Consider the following 26,116-nt stretch of genomic DNA (forward strand, 5'->3'; position numbering starts at 1 on the left):
GAACACCATGTTGACATGGAACACTAAAGACCCACCAGGGAGGCAATTAACAAGCATTTGAGGAGAAATAGACCTCACCTATTCCAACACGGCCAACTCTGGCAGCCAAAACGTGGGCAACAGCATCCTACCAGCTTCTATTTATTGTTGCATTGCTATGGTGCTGATCCCCTTTGTATCCATGGTATTTAGAACCTCGGGGATTGGGCTGGTGACCATTCTTTAGATCTGAGAACAGAAGGAGCAGAGGAACGTTGAGCAACTCTAAAGGGGTGTGTATGTGGCACTTTAGGGACAGTTTGAGCTTTCACGTAGAGGCAGCCTAGGGAAACTGGCATAAAGCAGTTTCTTTCTCTATTCCATGGAAGCTGCATGCTTGTAAAAAGGGCCAGCTATCTTCTGTCTTGCCATAGAAGTGGGCAGGGCTGCCTGGGAATACCAGGTGGGTTAAGGATACTGCCCTTAACCTTAAGGAGGAGGGCAGCAGAGGGGGAGAGAGAGACAGAGAGAGAGATTGGGAAGGAGGGGAAAGAGAGAGGGAAGGGGAGGGGAGGAGAAGAGAGAAGGGGAGTGGAGGGAAGGGGAGGGGAGGAGAGGAGATCTGCAAGAAAGAGGCAAGGTCCAGAGAAAGAGAGAGAGATCTGCAAGGAGGAGGCAAGGTCCCGAAATCTATGGGCTGGGACAGCAAAGATGTGGCCTACGAAGAGAAAGGTCTGGAGAATCAGAAGGCCTTCAAATGGTGGTTCCAAATCCCTCCAGCAAAGCCCATCCATCTTTACAGCTCACCCGTCTCCAGCTACACCCCCCACCCCTCCCGGCCCAGATCAGGCAGCGGGGTCGCCCTCTCCAGGACTCTCAAGGCAGCTAATGCTGGAGGCGCCAGCGAGCCTGGAGAGGGAGGAGTTCACTAAATTGTGTTGGATGGAAGGCGTCGAGGACCGGAGGAATTAATCCGATGTGGGGAAGGCGGACGGGGCTACGAGGAAAAAAGACGGGGCAATGTACACTCAGCCTTTTCATCACTCGGCGGGGAGATGGATGGTTTTCCGGAGCGGGCGTCCCAGCGCCCCGGTTAGCTATAGGGAGACGTCAGAGCGTTCTGGTCTGCGGTAGAAGAGCCCCCCAGCCCCCCCGCCCGGGCTTCTATATAAAGTAGGGGCCCTAGTGGAGGCCGCAGCAGTAGCACCAGCGGCTGCGGCGGCGGAGCTCCTCCGAGGTCCGGGTCACCAGTCTCTGCTCTTCCCAGCCTCTTCGCCGCGCTCCAAGGGCTTCCCGTCGAGACCATGCGCAGCCGCGAGCTCCCGCTGGTCCTGCTGGCGCTGGTCCTCTGCCAGGCGCCCCGGGGGCGAGCGGTCCCGCTGCCTGCGGGCGGAGGGACCGTGCTGACCAAGATGTACCCGCGCGGCAACCACTGGGCGGTGGGTGAGTGTCCTGTCCGCGGGAGCCGCGCGCTTGTCCTCCTCTGGATCAGCCAGCCGGAGGGGACCTGTCTCCCAGTTTCTTTGCGTTTCCCTGGCCCAGCTTTGGGAGCTGGGTTTGTTGTGACCTTTCTATCGACAAACACCTTCCCGGTTCTCCTAAAACTCCACCCCACCTTTCCCCATTCTAGGGAGCCCATGAGTCCCTCGTCAGCCGCAAGCTGGTCCCCTGATCCTTTCCCGCTCGCTTCCAGCCTGTCTCCCCGTCTTCCCCAGGGCACCCGAGCTCCCATCAGCCAACCCCGGTGCAGATCACCTTCCCTCTGCGCCCATCCTACATGTCCTTTTGTCCGCCTAGTCTCAACCTGTCTGGCACGGTACTCTCCTAGAATAATCTTGGGGAGTGTTGTCCCTTGAAAGCATCTCAGAACCCTGGTCCAGCTCGGTGGCCTCAACAGCGACCGGCATGGGCTGAAATCTAAGCTGCGCCTATGCGCCCCGCAAAGCCACAGGTGTGGGGACCTAGGGCGCAGCGCTCCTGCCCTGGGTTTCACATCTGTTCAGTGCGCAGTGCCCTGAATCCCGCCTGTCTGTGACTCTCTGGAGTTTCCTCAGTCCTTCTCTTCGCTTTGCAGCGATATTCTTTTCCCTGCCCTTTTGCCCTCCCTCTTTCCAGCCAGCAGGCTCTGAGCTTGGGGAATCTCGCCTGCTCTCCAAGCTCATCCGGATCTCTCTGCCCCTCTGAGCTCCGCTCTTTCTCCGCCCCTCTAGACCCACGACTTCGCCCTTTCCCCTCGCTCCTTTCCCATTCCCTCTGCAACAGGTCCTGCTTTCTAGGCACCGGCTTGGAGGCTCCCTCGCCACGGCCCCCAGAACCCGGGCGGAGAGGACGGCCGCGCTGCGGGTGGGGAGGGCGCCAGCGGGTGGGGTCAGGATTCCGCCCTGCGCCCACTCGCTGCTTTCGCTCAGCTGGGAGGCAGGAAGCGCCTGGCAGCCTCGGCTCACCCAGCATCACCCCAGGGCTCTCGGCGTCGCCGAGCATAGCTTCCAGCAAACGCAGGGCGTCCAACTTCCTCACTCCCCCACCCACCCGCACCACAAAAGCCAACTACAACAACCCCAACCAGCTTTGTGGGAAGCTGGTTAATCCCTGAAGAGATTTAAGAGTGTGTACGTGTGTGTGTGTGTGTGTGTGTGTGTGTGTATTTCCTTAGCCATCTACTTAGAAGGGGCGCTGGGGAACGGTGTGTTGAACAAGTACTTGCTAATTCACATATCGGCTGATTCACAAATCTTGATAGAAGACAAATAATTTGGGGAAAGGAGTGGGACTGGAACTGTTGCTTCCTCAGCTCTTCTGTGTCGTGTGTGCTTTTGTGAGGGAAGTCGAGATCTTTGGGTTGCAATAGAGTGGTTTCCACTGTTGCTAAAATAATCATTTGCCAAGTCTTGACAGTTCCAGAGATGAGAGAATGTGTGATTGCTGAGGGACAGGAGGAACCCAGCAGTCTGGTGTGGAGAGGAGAGTTTGGAATGGGTGAAGCTGAAAAACCCTCCATTTCAAGAATGAAGGATGCTTAGCAGGTGTTGAAGAATCCAAACTTAGAATTGATGCTTCTTAAAGAGGGCTTCTGGGAGCTTAGATCAAGTGGCCATTATCTGGCCCAACCACCAGCCAATGGGGCTGGAAAGATGGAATGAAACTTCTGGATTCCCAATCTCTTTTTACTCATCTATATTATTGTACTAATAAAGCTTATTATTAGATAATGCTTGCAGGCCCAAAGGAGGACAATAGAGTTAACTGGGGAGTGGCATCATGTTATTTCTGGTGCAAGTCAAGCCAATCTTGATTTGCTGTAGTTCCGCAGAACATCTGTCTCCAGGTATTTAGGGTGTCTGCCATTTAATTGCCCTTCATAGTGGTACTTGAGCATTCCTAACCCAAAAGAAATACCAACCAGTGGTGACCCCAAATACCATTTTCATATTTATTCTCAAATGCACTTTTTTCTCTCCCTTTGATAACTGTGCAGAGTTGAGGAGGAGGAAGGGAAAGAGGGAGGTGAAGTAGAAACTCACATTTTAGCCTAAAATTACCTTGCGGTTGAGAAAACGTTTGCTTTGAGTAACATGCCCTCTGTTGGAATATGAGCATTGACAAGGATGAATGATGTTACACTTTAAATTTAGCTTTCAGTTATCTCAAGAAAATGCTTATCCTCTTCAGTCACCAAAGACATGTAGTTTAGTTTTAATTATATAAAACCAAAGCTACATACTGCTGTCCATGAGGATGCTGTCAGCACACATTTATAGGCTTAGTAAGTAAATTGCTTCTTCCAGCTGAGAGAAGCATGGTGCAGCAATGGAAAAAAGGTTAACAGCTTGAAAACTTCACAAATTTTTATCTGGCTTGATGTTCGTGGAAATGTTTTGTTTGTGTGATGAAAATACATGACAACACTTACACTGGCTACTATTCCTTGTGCACCCATGAAATGCTCCTAATTGTGGTTCTAGCTTGGACGTGAGACATATCCCAGAAGGTTGAATTTGGAAATACCAGTATTTCACTGCAGAACGGCTTGTTATGGCCCCAGAAACTGTGGAATAGAATTTAAGTGTGGGTCCAAAAATACTACTTCTTAGTAGTACTCAACACTTTCATCTATGTCTTATTCATTTCTGTTTCAAACCCTCCCTTTAGTAGTATCTTTAAATGATTAATAAAAAGAACAAAAGCTCTTTTTTTCTCTGATCAAGGTTTTATTTTTTCAAGTGCCTGTCTTTTGTCTATGGTGAGATTTCCATTATTATGATATGGGCACTTGACAAATGATGTTGGGAGAAGAGGTGGAAGTGGGCGTATCATCCATGTTGCCATGGAGATGCTGATCTGGTTGACAGTCACTAGCTCAAAAGCGAAATTGGACCCAGGGAATGTGTACTTCCCTGGGATGTTACAGTTAGCGTGCTCTCCTTAACAACCAGTCTATGGAACTAGAGGTAAAGAACTGATCCCCACACATTCCCTATACATGCAAGTACTGAAAGTTAGTACAATCACAGAATGGAGAATGACTTTCTCCTCTCATTTTAGAAAAGTCCACAAAATTATTCAGGCATGACGAAAATGAGGTTCTTATGTGTGATATCTGCATCACTCCTCTGTTTTACTGGCAATAACTCTCTCATTTCCAGCGTTCTAACTAGACGATAGGCAGTTAGAAGGGCAAGGTGATCTAGGTCATTACTGGGAGTATCAGGATTCTAATCCTGCCTTCCAACCATCATGATTTAATTTCCTCCATATAAATAAAGCCAAATGCATCACTACTTCCTGGGAAGTTGCACAACATAGTCACTGTTATGGCTGAATGCAAGGTTATTGAGTGGATATCCGAGCACCACGTGACCAAGCTGATATGTGAGGAGCCAATCATTCAGGATTCCAGGCCTTCGCTTGGGATAGTATCCCCAGTTAGGATCCTGAAATTGTGTGAAGTCTCATGTCATAAGCAATTTGGCAAACGCTCACACTGCAATGCAGTACAACCTGATTTTAATGCTCCTTAATACTCATAGAATTAATTTTTCTCAATTACATAATGCATCATGATATATTGGCATATAATCCATATTTTTGTAACATTAGAAAGCCTTTTGTAGACCTTATCCTTACTTCCAGATCCCAGAATAATTTTAGCTACCTTATATTCTTAGCAAGTTAAAAGACATTGCCAAGCAGTATAATAATGTAGTCTAGATTGTGAGCTGATTTTAATCCTAAAATTGTTGCTTACATCTGTGTGACCTCTGGCAAGTCTCATTTTCACCAAACCAATTAGCATACGGATCAAATGAAATCAAGCACATTTAAACATCCCATAAACTGCAAATTGCAATACACATAAAAGCGATAAAGTTACAGTGAGGGCTTCTCTGTTGGTGAATAGAACTTCTGGGAAGGGGCCTCTTTCCATTTTAAGACTGAAGATCTTTCAAATTTTATGTTTCCCTTAAATCTAATGCCAGTCAGTGTTGGAACCACACAGACCTTTTTCCTTGCACACTTTAGATCAAAAGCACCAGTTTTGTTGACGTTAGAAATTTCAAATTTCTACAAAGTCCAATTGCAGAGACAGGAAAAATCAGCTGTAAGAAGTAGAGAACATGAGAATATTCAAGCAAGGGTCTAAAGTGTTAAGAATGCAGACCTTGAATTCTGTAGCCACTTCTGACTCCAAGTTATTCTCTCTTGCGTACATAAATTTTCATGTTTTTGGTGGTTTGGCCTCCTTAACGGCAGTTTTTTAAAAAATTATTTGCACAGCTAGTACACATTCCTGGAGCCATTGATAGACTTTCAGACACCCAAGAGAAAATTCTGCATTTACGCGGCTGTAAAGTGTTACTCGGGGATTGTTTTCAACTTGTTTTTCACTACACTCTTAACAAACAGTAAATCTAGGTAGTTTCCTAAGTTCAATCTCAAAAAAAACTCTGAGAAAGTTTAAATGAAAAATTCCTTTGGTATTTTTTTTACTACGATAAAAGGAAAGCAATATTTTTTAAAAACCACACAAAGAAAAGCATGGAGACTTTTATTTTCAGCAGCAATTCAAAATTGGCTGGGGAAGATGTTTAAACTCCATCTTTCAGTTGGAAATAGAATTTGGTGCACACAGAATTGATGATAGAATTTTAGATATGGAAGCCTCCTTAGATTTAATCTAGTCTACGCTGTTCATTTTATAGTTGAGAAAATTGAAGACTAGGGGTGCTAAACGACTTGGCAGAGGTCACCTAACTAGTTAGGAGAGGTGCTGGAACCAAACCCAGGGTTCCTGCGTTGCAGTTCTGAATGCTGTCTAGCTCATTGCACATTTTGAACAGAGAGCAAAATCTATCCGTCGTTTATGAACTAACTCTTAATAAAACACGATTTATTCTGCATTTAGGAGGAAGCAGCACAAACACAATCGGTTTTAAATTTCTTTTAAATTTCTCTTTCATTCCCTTTGGTTAAATTTGTGGCATTCTGAGTGTTTTTGTTTTGGTTTTTACAGGGCACTTAATGGGGAAAAAGAGCACAGGGGAGTCTTCTTCTGTTTCTGAGAGAGGGAGCCTGAAGCAGCAGCTGAGAGAGTACATCAGGTGGGAAGAAGCTGCAAGGAATTTGCTGGGTCTCATAGAAGCAGAGGAGAACAGAAACCACCAGCCACCTCAACCCAAGGCCCTGGGCAATCAGCAGCCTTCGTGGGATTCAGAGGATAGCAGCAACTTCAAAGATGTAGGTTCAAAAGGCAAAGGTAAAAGAAAGATACATGCAAGATGGGGTGGGAGGTATTTGGGGAGAGGTGGAAAGAGCGCAAGTTCAAGTGAGGAAGAATAGAATTGCTTATGATATAAACCTTCACAGTCGCTACATTAGGCTAACACCAATACATGCTAAGCACATTGACAGACAATTTCTATGTTCTCTTCTTTTTGACATATAGTCAAAAGGATATTGATTCCAAACTCCAATTTAGGAGGTTTTTTTTCAGCAATTTTGTCTATTTGCCGTTACGCATTGATGGGATTTTTTTTTTTTTTTTTTTTTTTTTTAACACACAGGCCCTACCAGAATGTTTTGATAGTGAGTCTGAAAACTATTTGAGTAAATCCTTGTGGATCTACAGATTTATGTTTATTTCTGGTGAACACTAGTGGAAGTTCCTATTTTTAGAAGAGAGCATTCTTGTTTGCTACCTTTGACACAAAGTAGCACTTCTTAATATTTGCTCCATGAGTACCTAGTTCAGGTTTCATCCTAATATTTTAAAACTCAATGAACATGTCTGAGATCAACAAAGTCATCCTGTGTATGATTTTGTAGAGGATAGGGGAAAATAATTATACTAAACTGGCAATGCTTAATTATAAAGACAGTGAGCAAGATAAGAGAGAATAAAATTTACAGGAAGAAAGCAAGGCAACTGGAAATGAGGTGATTATCACTAACTTTTAAGTTTCCATGAAATGTATAATAAAATACAAAATAATAATTACGATAACAACGGTGGCTAGTTTTACTGAATATTTACGATAATCCAAGTATTGGGCTAAGCAGTTTACCTCCATTTTCTCGGCTTATGCTCACAGCAGTCTTGGAAGATTCTATTATTCTCTCCATTTTAGAGGTAAGGAAACTAGTCCCATAGCTTTTCATTGATAAAATCAGGGTAAGGGCCTGTGCTCAGTCTGCCTCAGACAGTCTGTACCATGCCAGACATCTTCCAGAAATGGTCCTCATTGATCTTAATATAAAGGATCCAGGCTGAAGGCCTTGCTTCTTGCTGCTGCTGACAATAAATAATATTGCTTTCCACTCACAGTACTTGGAGAGCTTCCTTCTTCACTCTTTCATGGTGAAGACTGATGGCCCCTTTAGGGGCTCAGAGCTGCCTTTGCCAAGCCTCAGCTGGCTTTCTGGAGGGAAGCTTTCTATTTCACTGCCCTTTGGGTCTATTGTGGTCTTTCTCTTTCTTTTTCTCTTTTTTTCTTTTTCTTTCTTCCTTCCTTCCTTTCTTTCTTTATTACAAGTTCTGGCTATGTGGTTTCTTTCTTTCCTTCTTTTCTTTCCTTTCTCTTTCTCTCTCTCTCTTTTTTTTTTTTTGACAAGGACTGGCTATGTTGCCCATGCTGGTCTCAAACTCCTGGGCTCAAGTGATTTCCCTCAGCCTCGGCCTCTCAAATGTGGGTTTCTATGCTAAATGGAAACTGAAGTTCACCTGTTGCACTAAGCACCTAGAGGGAAAGTCTTTGTAGCTTTTATTCAGAAAAAAAAATCCCAGATTAAATAAACCAATACAGAAATAAATACCAACTTTGTACAAAACCCCAAGCGATTGTCTGGTCCATACCTGTGTCATAGGTGTTATGTCATCAGCCCCCTTCTTTACTGATGGATCCCATACTCTGAGGGTTCTGTGAACTTGCAGGTGACTTCTCAGATTCTAGCTGCCATGCCTTTTTCATGGTCAGGTGCTTTGCCGGAGTTCCTGTAGGTGGATATCCAACAGCAGTACCCTTCTCATTTGTCTGAACAGTAACAAAAATTGCCACCACAAAAACCTCAAAAATAATTTTTGCAAACATTGAACTGGACTTGCCCTCATAGCTCGTTCATGAAATACTCCCCTCTACTAACACACAATCATGTTACTACTCTATTGTGCCTCATTTTTAAAACAAACAGCAGTGTCCAGTTTGAGTTATTTTGTTTCCTCAACCTGGCTCTGCATATCTTTAAAATCTTTTGGCAAATTCAACTCCTTCCTTGAGGATCAAAAATTTTCCACCACATTCAGAAGAATATTCTGTAAGCTTCAAAGGCAACAGCAAAAAGAATAACTCCACAAAGGTGTCTGAGTAGCAGTATAATAGGATGGGTTGAGTGGGCAGCCGCGGAGAGTGACTGCTTAAAGGGGGCAGTCCTTATCCCAAGTGAACTGAAAAAGGTCATCAAAAAGATTATAAAAAAAAATCAGGCTTTGCTTTTCTATTATTTTTATGCATTGTTTTTCTTTTTACAGGTTTAGAAAGTCCGTCTCATTTAATTCCACCTCCAGTTGAATAATTAGTTATTGCACACATTGGTACTATTCTTTTGGCTATATTTCCTAGTAACACAAAAGCAAGTTCTACAGTTAGTCTTCGCAGAGACAAAAATATTTTATTGCTTCTCTTGCACTGGAAATTCCACCTCAATGAAAGTATGCTGTTATGAAAATTGAAAACACCTTACAATGATCTTATTCAAAAAGAAGGGGTGCCAAGAGAATAGTTCTATTAGAAACCCATATATCTCCCATATCTTAGAGTTATGGGAGTGTTAGAGAGAAACTTAATAACTTAGCTAAGCATTGCCAGAATTAGCAGCAGGAGTTTTCAGAGGCTGAAGGACTGTTCTTAAAATTAAAAACTATCTACATATGCTCTCCTCTCTCATTTTAGTAATAAAACATCAAGTACTGTTGCCAACTCTCTTGGAGCTGTAGTTAGAAACTCCAAGCATTTCCTATGTTTTGATGACAAAGATATTTACTTAATTCATAAAGGATGTGTGTAATGTGCACTGAAACTAGATTACTCAACCATGGAAACAGCTCCAGAATTTTCAGAGCAATTATGCCCAGCAATGTTCAAGGTTAACCTTAATCCTTTTAACTGTGCCCTTCTCACAAATCTTTTAATTCTATTCTGCAATTAATGGAACTTTTTCCCCATGGTTTCTGCAACATGAAACTCTGTTCTGTTTCTGCAACATGAAACTCATCCCCATAGATGAAGCTCCAGGGCATCATCCATGATCCTGGATGTGGTTGTGCATTGTCCTGGGTTTCAATGGAGGTTTTAGTTGGCCTTTGGTCTCCCTTTATAATCTGGAGTTATGCCCTTATTCTTTGCAGCTTAGGTCTCTCCTTTTATTTAGTGGACATGAAGGGAGCAAGGAAGTGAGCTACAAAGGCTCACTTATGGAAAGAAAGTAAATGTGTTCGTTCTTCACTTTTAAGGGACTGCTCTCACTGTCTCATCAAATCAGTACAGAGAATAGGAACGTCTTTTTTCTGAATATTTGAAATGCTCCAAAGGAAGTGCTAAATATAGAAAAAGCAACATACAATCAAGAATCACTCATAACCTTCTGATTACCCTGGCACTTTCTATGAAGGAGCAGAGTAAAGCTGGCTCCCACCTGGAATACAGCTCCCCCCAACCCCCAACAATGGACCCCGCCCATTGCCTCCCAGGTCCTTGATCTTCCTAGGTTCCACAACTCTCTTTTTCCTTTTAGTTTTATTCCCTCCAGCCAAACTTCTCTTATTCAATATTTTGAGCCAATGGGGGACTTATGCAGATTTTTTTCCCCACACATTAGCTGGCCCCTTTTATGACCAATGACTCATAAGGCAAGATTTGTGGTGGCATCTTCGGACAGGCGGCAGGCTTTAATAGGGCAGCCTGGGTTGGTGGAGGCAAGCAAAGCTAATTGGCATGCGTGGGAATCAAACCCCAGGCCCTGGGCTCATTAGCCCATGGTCAAAACAACTGAGCCAGAGGAGGTAATAATTTTCCCACGAATATCAGTAGTTCCTTTATTAGAAGCAAATGGCTGATATGGAAGTTGGGGAATCTGAATTGCCAGAGAATCTTGGGAAGAGTAATAAGCTCTTAGTCTCAGCGAAAAGCGTTTTTTCATCTCAGCACGTAAAGGGTGCTATATGGGAACAAAGAAGTATTTTAAAATTATAACTACTCATTCTTTCTTTAGTCTTAGTTAATTTGAGCAGAAGCCACAACAAGCAAACCACAATAAATTTAGAATTGGCAGAAATCCAAATTAACTCCTCTTCCCAAGTTTCCACACTACTACCATTTACAGTTGTAGGTTTGTAATATATAATTATGTAATGCGGAAACTAGCTTTGATTTGTGTAATGACGCATTGTCAAAGTAAGCAAAGTAAGAATTCAAATTCCACATTCCCAGAATTTACCACTCAGCTGCTCCTCTAGTAATAAGTTCCTGGGTATAATACATTAACCAACATTGGTTAAAACATACCTGAGTAATCATATCAGAGTGAATGTTAAGCTGATAAAACAATAAGATCCCAAAATGCAGTAGCTCAAAAAAAACGTAGAAGTTAACTTGTCTCCTAGGGGACAGCTCTGATTCTCAAATTTTACATGTTCAAAATCACCTGCAGGGCTTGTGAAAGTACAGATTGCTGCGCTCCGCCCCCAGAGATTCTGATTTAGTAGGTGTTAGGTTGAACCAAGAATTTGCCTTTCTAACAAGCTCCCAAGTGATGCTGATGACTTGTAGGAATGGATTTACTTCTAGGATTAGACTTCAGCTCACTCTGTTTGCTGAACTCTTTCTAATATTTCTTAAGTTGGTAGACTCTCTGCTCCAGGTTCTCAACATGAAGGAAGGAACCCCCCAGCTGAACCAGCAATGACAATGATGGCCTCTCTCAAAGGAGAAAAACAAAACCCCTAAGAGACTGCGTTCTGCAAGCATCAGTTCTACGGATCATCAACAAGATTTCCTTGTGCAAAATATTTGACTATTCTGTATCTTTCATCCTTGACTAAATTCGTGATTTTCAAGCAGCATCTTCTGGTTTAAACTTGTTTGCTGTGAACAATTGTCGAAAAGAGTCTTCCAATTAATGCTTTTTACATCTAGGCTACCTGTCGGTTAGATTCAAGGCCCCAAGCTGTTACCATTCACAATAAAAGCTTAAACACATTGTCCAAAGGGCAGGCTGTTCTCTTATTTCAATCCCAAATGAGAGGATAGTGTGGCAGAGATGAACAAACAGCTTGAGGACGTACTCGTGTGCTCACTGATCAAGTCAGGCTGAAGCTCTCCCCTCTGAATCCTTGTAGAGACTCAGAGCCTTTTCAGAGGCTCCCTCACTTTCTCATTCCCACCAGGTGGGCCAGGTTGAAGATGGCGGCTAGCCCTATTCATCACTTAAGAATTCCCTAATCTTCAGCCCCTACCATGACCAGGTATTTTGCTGATATTACTGAGGGACGCCTCCTAATAGTCCTTTAAGCTGAGAATTATCATTTCCATTTAACAGATGGGGAAACAGAGGATTAAAGAGATCAAGTGCCTTGCCCAAGACACATAGTAAATGGAACTGGGATCTAGACATCCACAGTCACCAGATTTCCTGCATTACTCATTTTAAACATCCCTTTCAGTATATTTATGCCTAGCAAGTAGCACTGTTTTTTCAAAATTTCATCGCCAGTCTGGGAGGAGTCATCCCCAGTGCCAGATTTAGTTAGCTCCACAGCTAAAGGATAAGATGAATTCGATTCCTTCCATTTTCAGAGAATGTGGCCTGGCAGTTCGTTAACTCACTAGTTCTATTTTTTTTTTTTTTTTTTACCAATTCCTTTTTTACCATGACATTTGCACATTAACAGATTTTGAAGCTGCTTGCCATATGTTTAGAATTTCTTCATTTAGGAAAATCACATTTGCAACCTTAAAGAGATTTGTCTTGCTTTTGTTTTGATTACCTAAGAACCACATAAGAGATGATGATTTCTTTCTAATTTCTTTTAAAACCATGTTGATTCAAAACATATACACAGCTAGACCTGGGGAAATGTGTGAACTGTGTTTTCAGTGTCACCACGTTCCTCTACAGGGCCCCTGTTCTCTATCATGAGACTATCTTCAGCCTCTTTCCCAAGGACTTGATCCTGAGCTATGTCAACTAAAGCCCCCATGCCACTGATGATGAAGGTGTAAGCCCTCTCAAGGATTTGCCTTCCAATAGGACACTCATAGAGCAAAAAAACAAAACAAAACACCAAAAACAAAACAAAACAAAAAACCCCAAAAACAAACAAACAAAAAACACCTTCCAGACCCAGGGGAAGCTTTCTCTAATGGTGGGATTTCAGGCAAAGAGAAAAGGTTTCCTGGACATAGGCCAGTGCTCCTAGAATAACCCCATCCAGACTATCACTTGTTTGGCTGTTTCACAAGAGTGAACCTACGTGATCCCGTGTTTTGGCAGCCATCACTTTTTTCCATGAGTTCTGATCACGATGTAAGAACAGCTCTCTCAAATCTCCTCTCCCTTGCAGTGCTCCTCTGTGCCAAACCCAGGTCAAGGTTAGAATCTTTTTAAGAGGTATACTCTTCCCTGCAAAATTAAAAAAAAATTATTTGCAAGGGGAGTTATATCACATCACACATGTGTGTGCCTATTGGGTCAGGTAATTTTTAGCTGAAGATAATAGCATGCACCTTGGGTAGTTTAAGTAGAAAAGGAGAAAATTGATGGGTAGATATTAGTCAGGGAAGACCAGAGAACCGGGCTCAAGCCTAAACTTGCATGCTCAATGCCCAAAGCCATGTCTCTAATTGTATTGATGAGGTGGCTACCCCTAGAAGAATGCTGCAGAATTGCCTGAGTCTGCACTCTCTTCCTCTGCCTCTGCTACCACCTGTGCCTGCAGTAGGATTTCCCCCACCCCGCCCTCCCCAGAGACTCCCAAATCGGTCTTGAATGAGTGTCTGATTGGTGGAACCTACATTATATTCCTGTACCTAGCTGCAAGGGCTGCTGGGAAATGGAATTTTTAGGATTCTACTTTGGGATCTTGGGACTAAAATAATGAGACCCTATCAAAATGGAGAGAGGGTGTTCAGAGATGTGGTTGACCACAAACAATATATGCCCCTTCCCTTTTTCCCCAAAAAGAATTTTCCCTTTGATTCCTGCCCATTCCTACTCTAAAGAACAGTTAGTCCCTAGCCTGGGACTCAGGGAAAGCAGGAGCCTGGTGGCTGTTCTGCACAGCACACAGTCCAGGTGTGTCCATAGTACAGCAAGATGAAAAGATTGCTTCTAAGAGCATATACCTTAGAAATCCTGGCAGCAAAGCAGGATAATCAGAAGGAAGACTCCAAAAGGGAAGAAAGCAGTAATGGCCTTTGAATTTCTCCTTTGAAAAGCAGTCTTTTTTTTTTTTTAATTTTTATTTTTTAGTGCCACAGGGTGGATTGCTCTGGGCGATTTGGCAGTTTTTGCATGTGATTAGAGGTTCAGTAACACACCAAGCAGGCATTTCTGGCAGAGCAGTACAATTTCTAGCCTCAAAATGCTCGCCTTTTAGTCCCTACTTGGGGAATATTTTATCATTACCGAGCAACTTAACCCAGCTTGGTTGTGTGGGGAGTAGTCTAAGTAGAATGTGGAGATTGCATTATTCACTTCCTTAGCCACTGGCTGTTTTATTCAGACAACATGAAATAACTCTTCAAGGGAGACCTGTAATTATGAACCATTGTCATCCTCCCAGCAAAGAAACGATGTTCACCATGTGCATGGAAAAGGCTCCTAGCTCCACCTCCAAGGGCTTTTTTTTCTTTTAATTAATCACCTTAAATCAGACCCAGATGTGATACAGAATCCTCTCCCTACCTTTCTTTCCACTCTACTTAGTTCACAAATGTTATATAACATATATAATATATATAAAAAACATATATATGTTGTATTGTATAACATATATATGGTGGACAGGCAAGGTAGATCATGACATGGGTGGATTGAGAGGACCACCTGATTAACGCCAAGGCTATATTTTACTCCAAAGGAAACTCCAATAGCCTCAAGGAAGAAAATGTATTTTTCATCCTTCCATTCTCTGACACTAATTATATACTACTCTTTCCAAGAGTGTTGCTCAGATTCTTTACCCCTTGTTTAAATAAATATTTAAACATTAAAAATATACTTTGGTGGCCGAGCGCGGTAGCTCACACCTGTAATCCCAACACTTTGGGAGGCCGAGGTGCGCAGATCACCTGAGGCCAGGAGTTTGAGACCAGCCTGGCCAACATGGCAAAATCCTGTCTCTACTAAAAATACAAAAATTAGCCAGGCATAGTGGTGCATGCCTGTAATCCCAGCTACTCGGGAGGCTGAGGCATGAGAATCGCTTGAACCTGGGAAGCAGAGGTTGCAGTGAGCCGAGATCACACCACTCCACTCCAGCTTGGGCAACAGAGTGAGACTGTGTCAAAAAAAAAAAAAAAATACACACACACACATACACACACACACACACACACTTTGGGCATGATGAAAACATGATAATCATATTTTTAAAAATCCTCTTTTGCCTCCTAATTTATTTAACTCTAAGAGTTTTTAATGTATATTTTTAAATGTAAAAATCCAATCTGTTAATTATTTTTGTTTAATATATCCAAATAAGAGATTTCTCCTATTGATTTATACCGAAAATTGACAATCCAGCACCCTCTCCTTTAGAAACATGTAGTACTTTGGCTGTCAGTTGTATCTGTATTAATTAGAAGTAGTTTTTGGATACATGTGACAAAACCAAATCAAACCACATATCCATGGCTTAAAGAAGACAGAAGTTTAATTTTCTCTCACATCGCAAGAAGTCTAGAGGCTAGAGGTGCAGGCCAGTGCAGTAATCCGAGGATTCAGAGCCAAGATCTTTGTGATTCTCTTAAATTTCCCTTCATGATTACCTATCAAATGGTGGCTGCAGCTCCAGCCAACACACCCCAGTTTCATTTAGAAAAGAGAGAGGGAAACAGAAAAGGGTACGATCTGCATATCATGAAAACAAAACTTTCTGAGAAATCTTCAGCCTTGGTGTTTGGTCAGAACTGTGTCACATGACCACTTCTACCAGCAAAGGAAGCTGGAAAATATAATTTTTCAGTGAGGACCTTGCTACCACATCACCTCCTTGCTCCCCTGAAAACAAAACAAAAACAAAATTTCTCTTAATAAGGAGAAGAAAATGGATGTTTGATAGGCAAACAGAGGTGTTTGCCATGTCAGCTATGACAAGATTGAATCTGAGAAAGAACCAAGCTGGAGTCAGTAGGTCTTAAGCCTGACGGTGACTAGAAGATGTCTAGACAATAGGCCCCCATGTTTAGTATGAAATTGCCCTGCCCTGTGTCTCATTCTCAAGACTGAGTGCCAGAAAACCAGGTTTACAAACATGTGGTCTTCACGACTTCACCTACCCTCCATCTCTGAAAACAAAAGGCTGCAATAGAGATTGTGTTTTATAGATTGGGCGTCACTTTTAATCTCTACATGTATTAGTCAGTTTTCACCCTGCTGATGAAGACATACCCAAGACTGGGTAATTTATAAAGGAAAAGAGGTTTTTTCTTTATTATTTTTTATTATTTTTATTATTATTATACTTTAAGTTGTAGGGTACATGTGCACAATGTGCAGGTTTGTTACATATGTATACACGTGCCATGCTGATGTGCTGCACCGATTAACTGGCCATTTAGCATTAGGTATATCTCCTAATGCTATCCCTCCCCCCACCCCACAACAGTCCCCAGAGTGTGATGTTCCCCTTCCTGTGTCCATGTGTTCTCATTGTTCATTTCCCACCTATGAGTGAGAATATGCGGTGTTTGGTTTTCTGTTCTTGCGATAGTTTACTGAGAATGATGATTTCCAATTTCATCCATGTCCCTACAAAGGACATGAACTCATCATTTTTAATGGCTGCATAGTATTCCATGGTGTATATGTGCCACATTTTCTTAATCCAGTCTATCATTGTTGGACATTTGGGTTGGTTCCAAGTCTTTGCTATTGTGAATAGTGCCGCAATAAACATACATGTGCATGTGTCTTTATAGCAGCATGATTTATAGTCCTTTGGGTATATACCCAGTAATGGGATGGCTGGGTCAAATGGTATTTCTAGTTCTAGATCCCTGAGGAATCGCCACACTGACTTCCACAATGGTTGAACTAGTTTACAGTCCCACCAACAGTGTAAAAGTGTTCCTATTTCTCCACATCCTCTCCAGCACCTGTTGTTTCCTGACTTTTTAATGATTGTCATTCTAAATGGTGTGAGATGGTATCTCATTGTGGTTTTGATTTTCATTTCTCTGATGGCCAGTGATGATGAGCATTTTTTCTTGTGTCTTTTGGCTGCATAAATGTCTTCTTTTGGGAAGTGTCTGTTCATGTCCTTCGCCCACTTGTTGATGGGGTTGTTTGGTTTTTTCTTGTAAATTTGTTTGAGTTCATTGTAGATTCTGGATATTAGCCCTTTGTCAGATGAGTAGGTTGTGAAAATTTTCTCCCATTTTATAGGTTGCCTGTTCACTCTGATGGTAGTTTCTTTTGCTGTGCAGAAGTTCTTTAGTTTAATTAGATCCCATTTGTCAATTTTGGCTTTTGTGGCCATTGCTTTTGGTGTTTGGTGGGCAAGACATGAAGTCCTTGCCCATGCCTATGTCCTGAATGGTAATGCCTAGGTTTTCTTCTAGGGTTTTTATGGTTTTAGGTCTAATGTTTAAGTCTTTAATCCATCTTGAATTAATTTTTGTATAAGGTGTCAGGAAGGGATCCAGTTTCAGCTTTCTACATATGGCTAGCCAGTTTTCCCAGCACCATTTATTAAATAGGGAATCCTTTCCCCATTGCTTGTTTTTCTCAGATTTGTCAAAGATCAGATAGTTGTAGATATGTGGCATTATTTCTGAGGGCTCTGTTCTGTTCCATTGATCTGTATCTCTGTTTTGGTACCAGTACCATGCTGTTTTGGTTACTGTAGCCTTGTAGTATAGTTTGAAGTCAGGTAGTGTGATGCCTCCAGCTTTGTTCTTTTGGCTTAGGATTGATTTGGCAATGCGGGCTCTTTTTTGGTTCCATATGAACTTTAAAGTAGTTTTTTCCAATTCTGTGAAGAAAGTCATTGGTAGCTTGATGGGGATGGCATTGAATCTATAAATTACCTTGGGCAGTATGGCCATTTTCACGATATTGATTCCTCCTACCCATGAGCATGGAATGTTCTTCCATTTATTTGTATCCTCTTTTATTTCATTGAGCAGTGGTTTGTAGCTCTCCTTGAAGAGGTCCTTCACATGCCTTGTAAGTTGGATTCCTAAGTATTTTATTCTCTTTGAAGCAATTGTGAATGGGAGTTCACTCATGATTTGGCTCTCTGTTTGTCTGTTATTGGTGTGATTTTTATACATTGATTTTGTATCCTGAGACTTTGCTGAAGTTGCTTATCAGCTTAAGGAGATTTTGGGCTGAGACAATGGGGTTTTCTAGATATACAATCACGTCATCTGCAAACAGGGACAATTTGACTTCCTCTTTTCCTAATTGAATATGCTTTATTTCCTTCTCCTGCCTAATTGTCCTGGCCAGAGTTTCCAACACTATGTTGAATAGGAGTGGTGAGAGAGGGCATCCCTGTCTTGTGCCAGTTTTCAAAGGGAATGCTTCCGATTTTTGCCCATTCAGTATGCTATTGGCTGTAGATTTGTCATAGATAGCTCTTATTATTTTGAGATACATCCCATCAATACCTAATTTATTGAGAGTTTTTAGCATGAAGTGTTGTTGAATTTTGTCAAAGGCCTTATCTGCATATATTGAGATAATCGTGTGGTTTTTGGCATTGGTTCTGTTTATATGCTGGATTACTTTTATTGATTTGCATATGTTGAGCTAGCCTTGCATCCCAGGGATAAAGCCCACTTGATCACGGTGGATAAGCTTTTTGATGTGCTGCTGGATTCGGTTTGCCAGTATTTTATTGAGGATTTTTGCATCAATGTTCATCAGGGATATTGGTCTAAAATTCTCTTTTTTTGTTGTGTCTCTGCCTGGCTTTGGTATCAGGATGATGCTGGCCTCATAAAATGAGTTAGGGAGGATTCCCTCTTTTTCTATTGATTGGAATAGTTTCAGAAGGAATGGTACCAGTTCCTCCTTGTACCTCTGGTAGAATTCGGCTGTGAATCCGTCTGGTCCTGGACTCTTTTTGGTTGGTAAGCTATTGATTATTGCCACAATTTCAGATCCTGTTATTGGTCTATTCAGAGATTCAACTTCTTCCTGGTTTAGTCTTGGGAGAGTGTATGTGTTGAGGAATTTATCCATTTCTTCCAGATTTTCTAGTTTATTTGCGTAGAGGTGTTTGTAATATTCTCTGATGGTAGTTTGTATTTCTGTGGGATTGGTGGTGATATCCCCTGTATCATTTTTTATTGCGTCTATTTGATTCTTCTCTTTTTTTCTTTATTAGTCTTGCTAGTGGTCTATCAATTTTGTTGATCCTTTCAAAAAACCAGGTCCTGGATTCATGGATTTTTTGAAGGGTTTTTGTGTCTCTATTTCCTTCAGTTCTGCTCTGATTTTAGTTATTTCTTGCCTTCTGCTAGCTTTTGAATGTGTTTGCTCTTGCTTCTCTAGTTCTTTTAATTGTGATGTTAGGGTGTCAATTTTAGATCTTTCCTGCTTTTTCTTGTGGGTATTTAGTGCTATAAATTTCCCTCTGCACACTGCTTTGAATGTGTTCCAGAGATCGTGGTATGTTGTGTCTTTGTTCTCATGGGTTTCAAAGAACATCTTTATTTCTGCCTTCGTTTCGTTATGTACCCAGTAGTCATTCAGGAGCAGGTTGTTCAGTTTCCATGTAGTTGAGCGGTTTTGAGTGAGTTTCTTAATCCTGAGTTCTAGTTTGATTGCACTGTGGTCTGAGAGACAGTTTGTTATACTTTGTGTTCTTTTACATTTGCTGAGGAGTGCTTTACTTCCAACTATGTGGTCAATTTTGGAATAGGTGTGGTGTGGTGCTGAAAAGAATGTATATTCTGTTGATTTGGGGTGGAGAGTTCTGTAGATGTCTATTAGGTCCGCTTGGTGCAGGGCAGAGTTCAATTCCTGGATATCCTTGTTAACTTTCTGCCTCGTTGATCTGTCTGATGTTGACAGTGGGGTGTTAAAGTCTCCCATTATTATTGTGTGGGAGTCTAAGTCTCTTTGTAGGTCACTCAGGACTTGCTTTATGAATCTGGGTGCTCCTGCATTGGGTGCATATAGATTTAGGATAGTTAGCTCTTCTTGTTGAATTGATCCCTTTACCATTATGTAATGGCCTTCTTTGTCTCTTTTGATCTTTGTTGGTTTAAAGTCTGTTTTTTCAGAGACTAGGATTGCAACCCCTGCCTTTTTTTGTTTTCCATTTGCTTGGTAGATCTTCCTCCATCCTTTTGTTTTGAGCCTATGTGTGTCTCTGCACGTGAGATGTGTTTCCGGAATACAGCACACTGACGGGTCTTGACTCTTTATCCAATTTGCCAGTCTGTGTCTTTTAATTGGAGCATTTAGTCCATTTACATTTAAAGTTAATATTGTTACGTGTGAATTTGGTCCTGTCATTATGATGTTAGCTGGTTATTTTGCTCATTAATTGATGCAGTTTCTTCCTAGCCTCAATGGTCTTTACAATTTGGCATGTTTTTGTAGTGGCTGGTACCAGTTGTTCCTTTCCGTGTTTAGTGCTTCCTTCAGGAGCTCTTTTAGGGCAGGCCTGGTGGTGACAAAATCTCTCAGTATTTGTTGTCTGTAAACTATTTTATTTCTCCTTCACTTATGAAGCTTAGTTTGGCTGGATATGAAATTCTGGCTTGAAAATTCTTTTCTTTAAGAATGTTGAATATTGGCCCCCACTCTCTTCTGGCTTGTAGAGTTTCTGCCGAGAGATCCGCGGTTAGTCTGATGGGCTTCCCTTTGTGGGTAACCTGACCTTTCTCTCTGGCTGCCCTTAACATTTTTTCCTTCATTTCAACTTTGGTGAATCTGACAATTATGTGTCTTGGAGTTGCTCTTCTCAAGGAGTATCTTTGTGGTGTTCTCCGTATTTCCTGAATCTGAATGTTGGCCTGCCTTGCTAGATTGGGGAAGTTCTCCTGGATAATATCCTGCAGAGTGTTTTCCAACTTGGTTCCATTCTCCCCATCACTTTCAGGTACACCAATCGGACGTAGATTTGGTCTTTTCACATAGTCCCACATTTCTTGGAGGCTTTGTTCGTTTCTTTTTATTCTTTTTTCTCTAAACTTCCCTTCTTGCTTCATTTCATTCATTTCATCTTCCATCACTGGTACCCTTTCTTTCAGTTGATCGCATCGGCTCCTGAGGCTTCTGCATTCTTCACGTAGTTCTCGAGCCTTGGTTTTCAGCTCCATCAGCTCCTTTAAGCACTTCTCTGTGTTGGTTATTCTAGTTATACATTCTTCTAAAGTTTTTTCAAAGTTTTCAACTTCTTTGCCTTTGGTTTGAATTTCCTCCTGTAGCTTGGAGCAGTTTGATCATCTGAAGCCTTCTTCTCTCAACTCATCAAAGTCATTCTCTGTCCAGCTTTGTTCCATTGCTGGTGAGAAGCTGCGTTCCTTTGGAGGAGGAGAGGCACTCTGCTTTTTAGAGTTTCCAGTTTTTCTGCTCTGTTTTTTCCCCATCTTTGAGGTTTTATCTACTTTTGGTCTTTGATGATGGTGTTGTACAGATGGGTTTTTGGTGTGGATGGCCTTTCTGTTTGTTAGTTTTCCTTCTAACAGAGAGGACCCTCAGCTGCAGGTCTGTTGGAGTTTGCTAGAGGTCCACTCCAGATCCTGTTTGCCTGGGTATCAGCAGCGGTGTCTGCAGAACCGCGGATTTTTGTGATCTGCGAATGCTGCTGTCTGATCATTCCTCTGGAAGTTTTGTCACAGAGGAGTACCTGGCCATGTGCGGTGTCAGTCTGCCCCTACTTGGGGGTGCCTTCCAGTTAGGCTGCTTGGGGGTCAGGGGTCAGGCACCCACTTAAGGAGGCAGTCTGCCTGTTCTCAAATCACCAGCTGCGTGCTGGGAGAACCACTGCTCTCCTCAAAGCTGTCAGAAAGGGACATTTAAGTCTGCAGAGGTTACTGCTATCTTTTTGTTTGTCTGTGCCCTGCCCCCAGAGGTGGAGACTACAGAGGCAGGCAGGCCTCCTTGAGCTGTGGTGGGCTCCACCCAGTTCGAGCTTCCCGGCTGCTTTGTTTACCTAAGCAAGCCTGGGCAATGGCGGGCGCCCCTCCCCCAGCCTCGCTGCCGCCTTGCAGTTTGATCTCAGACTGCTGTGCTAGCAATCAGCAAGACTCCATGGGCGTAGGACTCTCCAAGCCAGGTGCAGGCTATAATCTCCTGGTGCCATTTCCTAAGCCGGTCGGAAAAGTGCAGTATTCGGGTGGGAGTGGCCCGAATTTCCAGGTGCTGTCTGTCACCCCTTTCCTTGACCAGGAAAGGGAACTCCCTGACCCCTTGCACTTCCTGAGTGAGGCAATGCCTCTCCCTGCTTCGGCTGGCACAGGGTGCGCTGCCCCCACTGTCCTGCGCCCACTGTCTGGCACTCCCTAGAGAGATGAACCTGGTACCTCAGATGGAAATGCAGAAATCACCCATCTTCTGTGTTGCTCACGCTGGGAGCTGTAGACCGGAGCTGTTCCTATTTGGCCATCTTCTGGAAAAATCCGGAAAAGAGGTTTAATGGGCTCACAGTTCCATGTGGCTGGGGAGGCCTCACAATCATGGCAGAAGATGAAAGGCACATCTTACATGGCGGCAGACAAGAGAGAAATGAGAGCCAAGTGAAAAGGGAAACCTCTTATAAAACCACGAGATCTCATGAGACTTATTCACTATCATGAGAACAGCATGGAGGAAACTGCCCCCATAATTCAATTGTCTCCCACTGGGTCCCTCCCACGACACGTGGGGATTATGGGAGCTGCAATTCAAGATGAGATTTGGGTGGGACACAGACAAACCATATTACTAAACTTAAACCCAAGATGTGACAATTTCCAAGTATCTATTTACATGGGAAAAAAACCACTTTGCGCTGTATCACTCCTATCTTTATGCATGCATTTCTGTACAAACACATGAGGGAGGTATATTTGCACTCTTCCATCTACATCATCTTAGAAACAAGGGGTCTTGGTAAATAAACTGGACTAAGGTAAGCCATCTGGACTCTGGCAGAGGGGAATCCATGGCACTGTTTTTGTTTTCCCTGTGATTGGATTCACTAAACTAATTAAAAGATGATGATTACTGAATGATTCCACAGGACTCTAGATAGAAAGACCATTTGTGTAGACCTTCAGGAATAAACATTGTATCAATGAGCATACCTGTGGCTGTTAGTAACAGAAACCCCTCAGCTCAGGCCGGGCACGGTGGCTCACGCCTGTAATCCCAGCAATTTGGGAGGCCGAGGCAGGCAGATTACGAGGTCAGGAGATCGAGACCATCCTGGCTAACATGGTGAAACCCCGTCTCTACTAAAAAAAATACAAAAAATAGCCAGGTGCGGTGGCGGGCGCCTGTAGTCCCAGCTACTCGGGAGGCTGAGGCAGGAGAATGGCGTGAACCTGGGAGGCGGAGCTTGCAGTGAGCCGAGATCGCGCCACTGCACTCCAGCCTGGGCGACAGAGCAAGACTCCTGCTCAAAAAAAAAAAAAAAAAAACAAAGAAAGAAAAAGAAACCCCTCAGCTCACATTGGCATGAAGGACAAAAGGATTTATTATCTGATATACAAGAATTCCAGGCTGGGTGCAGTGGCTCACTCCTATAATCCTAGGAATTTGGGAGGTCGAGGTGGGTAGATCACTTGAGGTCAGGAGTTTGGGACCAGCTTGGCCAATATGGTGAAACCTTGTCTCTACAAAAAATATAAAAATTAGCTGGGCGTGGTGGTGGGGTGCCTGTAGTCCCAGCTACTCTGGAGGCTGAGGCAGGAGAATCGTTTGAACCCGGGAGGCAAAGGTTGCAGTGAGCCGAGATTGCACCACTACACTCCAGCTGGGGTGACAGAGCAAGGCTCTGTCTCAAAAGAAGAAGAAGAAGAGGAAGAAGAAGGAGGAGGAGGAGAAAGAGAAGGAGAAGGAGGATTATTCTGGAGGGAAGGAGGAACTCAGGCTTGTTTAGTTCAAGGTAATTCAGTGACTCAAATATATCTTCAGAGGTGGGGTCTTTCTGTCTTCCCACTCTGCCAGCAGTGTTTCAAATTTGTCCTTAAGCTGACTTCTCTCACAGTCACAAGATGGCTGCTGGAGCTCCAGGTGTCACATCCAGACCTGACAAAATTCAGAGGAAGAAGAAGGACTATCTCTTTTGAGGCTTCATCTAATTAATAGGGATAAATCCTTTCCCAGATATCTCTAACTGCCTCACAACTTAGTAACCAGCTGGGCTACATGTCTGCGCTAAAACCAACACTAATGAAGGGAATCGAGGCATCATGACTGGACTCGCCCAATTAGGATTTACCGATGAGTCGTGTTACAGGAGGGGCAAGTCCCTAAACAAAATCAAGACTCTCTTAGTAAGGAAGGAGGGCGGCTTTGATTTGGAATTGACACCCAACAGCATCTGCCACAGGTGTAAAGTTCATTTCTCGTGATCTCACACAGCCCTGGTTCTATCAATATAGCAATCTCAAGAATTAGTCACTGCTATTAAGTGGAAATGCTTTAGGTTTTATTTCCTACTCAGAGGCTCATGTAAAGTCCTTTTGGATAGTTTTAAAGCCATGAATCTTTAAGAGCAAGAAATAGTACATCTCCTTCTCTCAAAGCACTCAGGCTGTGATTACAGTTGACAGGCTGTTCCTTCCATTTGTCTGGGCTTCTCTCATCCTTTACTCCTCTCTTTGCTTTGCAACACAAGTGGCTGTTACTGTAACAACATAATTGCTGCTCTGATTCCACCTCTGAAATAAACAGAAATGAAAAGGAAATAGAGAGCTTCAAATTGTGTTCTCCTCCACCTGGCAGTTTCCCAAAATGCCTCAGCTAGAGACAGCCCAAATGGACAGGCTAGGGGTTGAACCTGAATTAAGAAATGAAAATCAAAAAACAGGCCCAGAACAGATTGTAGAGGAAGCTCCTTTCTTCCTGCTTAACTCCTGGGGATGGAAGGAGAGGAGAAAGGCGAATAATGTAAAAAAAAAATGTTGAATTCGGTAGAGAGGAATTGGTAGCATGCTGGTCTGATGCTGTTTGTAGATGTGCCGTTTGCCTGGACAGTGTTTTGAAAATTAGAATTAGTCACATTTAAACATCCAAGGATTTCATATAAAAATCCAGGTTGCAAGCTTTTGCAAAATCAGAAGATCTGCTACTGGGCCTGCTTTCCCAGAAGACAATCAGTGCTGGTGCTGCCACTATAAATGGAGGACGCATTTGTGACTTCGCCACACTCCTCACCACACCCTAGTGCACACTTCTGCCTGCTCTGTTTGTTTACAGTACCTGCCTGCTCCCTCTAGGTATTTGAATTTATGATCCCAGTTTACTGTTCTGTATGTCAGGGGAAAGAGGACTGCTCCATGATTTGTTCAATGATATTGTTTAAATTCCTGTTCATGCTTATGATTCTCTACAGTGTGTGCAACTTTTTTTTTCTTTTTGACAGAGTTTTACTCTTGTTGCCCAGGCTGGAGTGCAGTGGCATAATCTCAGCTTACTACAACCTCTGCCTACCGGGTTCAAGTGATTCTCTTGTCTCAGCCTGAGTAGCTGGGATTACAGGTGCCTGCCACCACGTCCAGCTAACTTTTTGTATTTTTAGTAGAAGCAGGGCTGGTCTCTGCTAAAAATTTTTAGTAGAGACCATGTTAGCCAGGCTGGTCTCGAACTCCTGACCTGAGGTGATCCACCCACCTCGGCTTCCCAAGTGCTGGGATTTACAGGGGTGAGCCACCACACCCGGATGTGCAACATTGTAGAAGGAGTTTTGCCCATGTAATGTTTGCTCCCCCAGATGATTTTGAAGATTCACTCCTTCCCAGGCTGGTCACTGAGATAAGGATGGAAGCCTGTTAAAAAAGAGGTGAGACTGCTGGGCAACACAACTCATCGAGAACTGGTGAGCAGTTCTCGATAAGCGAGCAGAGTCTGGGTGGAACCTCGTGCAGTGTTTGGGAGCAGACCATCTGCTTGTGAGATGCATTGGCCAAGAGCTCTCACTGTATCTTGAAACGAACCAAAAAGCAGTTCTTACATAGAATCATGCTGAGGTCGTGTAATCTGTGTGGCCCAAACCACATGTGATCTCCCTCTGCTCTGTTTCACCTAATTTTGTGGCACTTTTTGTGTTCGTGAGATAACTGAAGGCACAGTTCTCATAAAATAAACAATCATTATTTAGAGATTTTAACTTGGCAAATAGAAGTTTTCACTAGTCTCCTGATAATTAGCTTGAGAGAGAGACTTAACTTGCATGAAGGCTTCAAGTGATTTCATA

The 26,116-nt window shown here is 43.0% G+C and overlaps 1 protein-coding gene across 7 annotated transcripts; it reads left to right on the forward strand.

Moving 5' to 3' along the window:
- Positions 1-214: 214 nt before the first annotated feature.
- GRP (gastrin releasing peptide) lies at positions 215-11,735 on the forward strand. 7 transcript variants are annotated; one of them, XM_054460877.2, is made up of 4 exons: positions 215-272; positions 782-1,422; positions 6,491-6,714; positions 11,368-11,735. In XM_054460877.2, exons 2-4 carry the CDS (start codon positions 1,284-1,286, stop codon positions 11,431-11,433), a joined length of 429 nt encoding a protein of 142 aa, XP_054316852.2. In that variant the 5' UTR covers positions 215-272; positions 782-1,283; the 3' UTR covers positions 11,434-11,735. The 7 variants fall into 7 exon arrangements, with proteins under 7 accessions (XP_054316852.2, XP_054316851.2, XP_054316848.2 ...); XM_054460876.2 differs by having other exon boundaries at positions 1,247-1,422; positions 11,368-11,695; XM_054460873.2 differs by having other exon boundaries at positions 227-272; positions 6,491-6,733.
- Positions 11,736-26,116: the final 14,381 nt, after the last annotated feature.

The sequence above is a fragment of the Pongo pygmaeus genome, chromosome 17 (assembly GCF_028885625.2).
Source record: "Pongo pygmaeus isolate AG05252 chromosome 17, NHGRI_mPonPyg2-v2.0_pri, whole genome shotgun sequence".
Lineage (NCBI taxonomy): Eukaryota > Metazoa > Chordata > Mammalia > Primates > Hominidae > Pongo > Pongo pygmaeus.

Coding starts and splice junctions, on each gene's coding strand:
- GRP (XM_054460873.2), top strand. CDS start 1,284: ATGCGCAGCCGCGAGCTCCCGCTGGTCCTGCTGGCGCTGGTCCTCTGC. Junction 1,423..6,490: donor CGGCAACCACTGGGCGGTGG/GTGAGTGTCCTG, acceptor TGGTTTTTACAG/GGCACTTAATGGGGAAAAAG. Junction 6,734..11,367: donor TGTAGGTTCAAAAGGCAAAG/GTAAAAGAAAGA, acceptor ATATTTCTTAAG/TTGGTAGACTCTCTGCTCCA.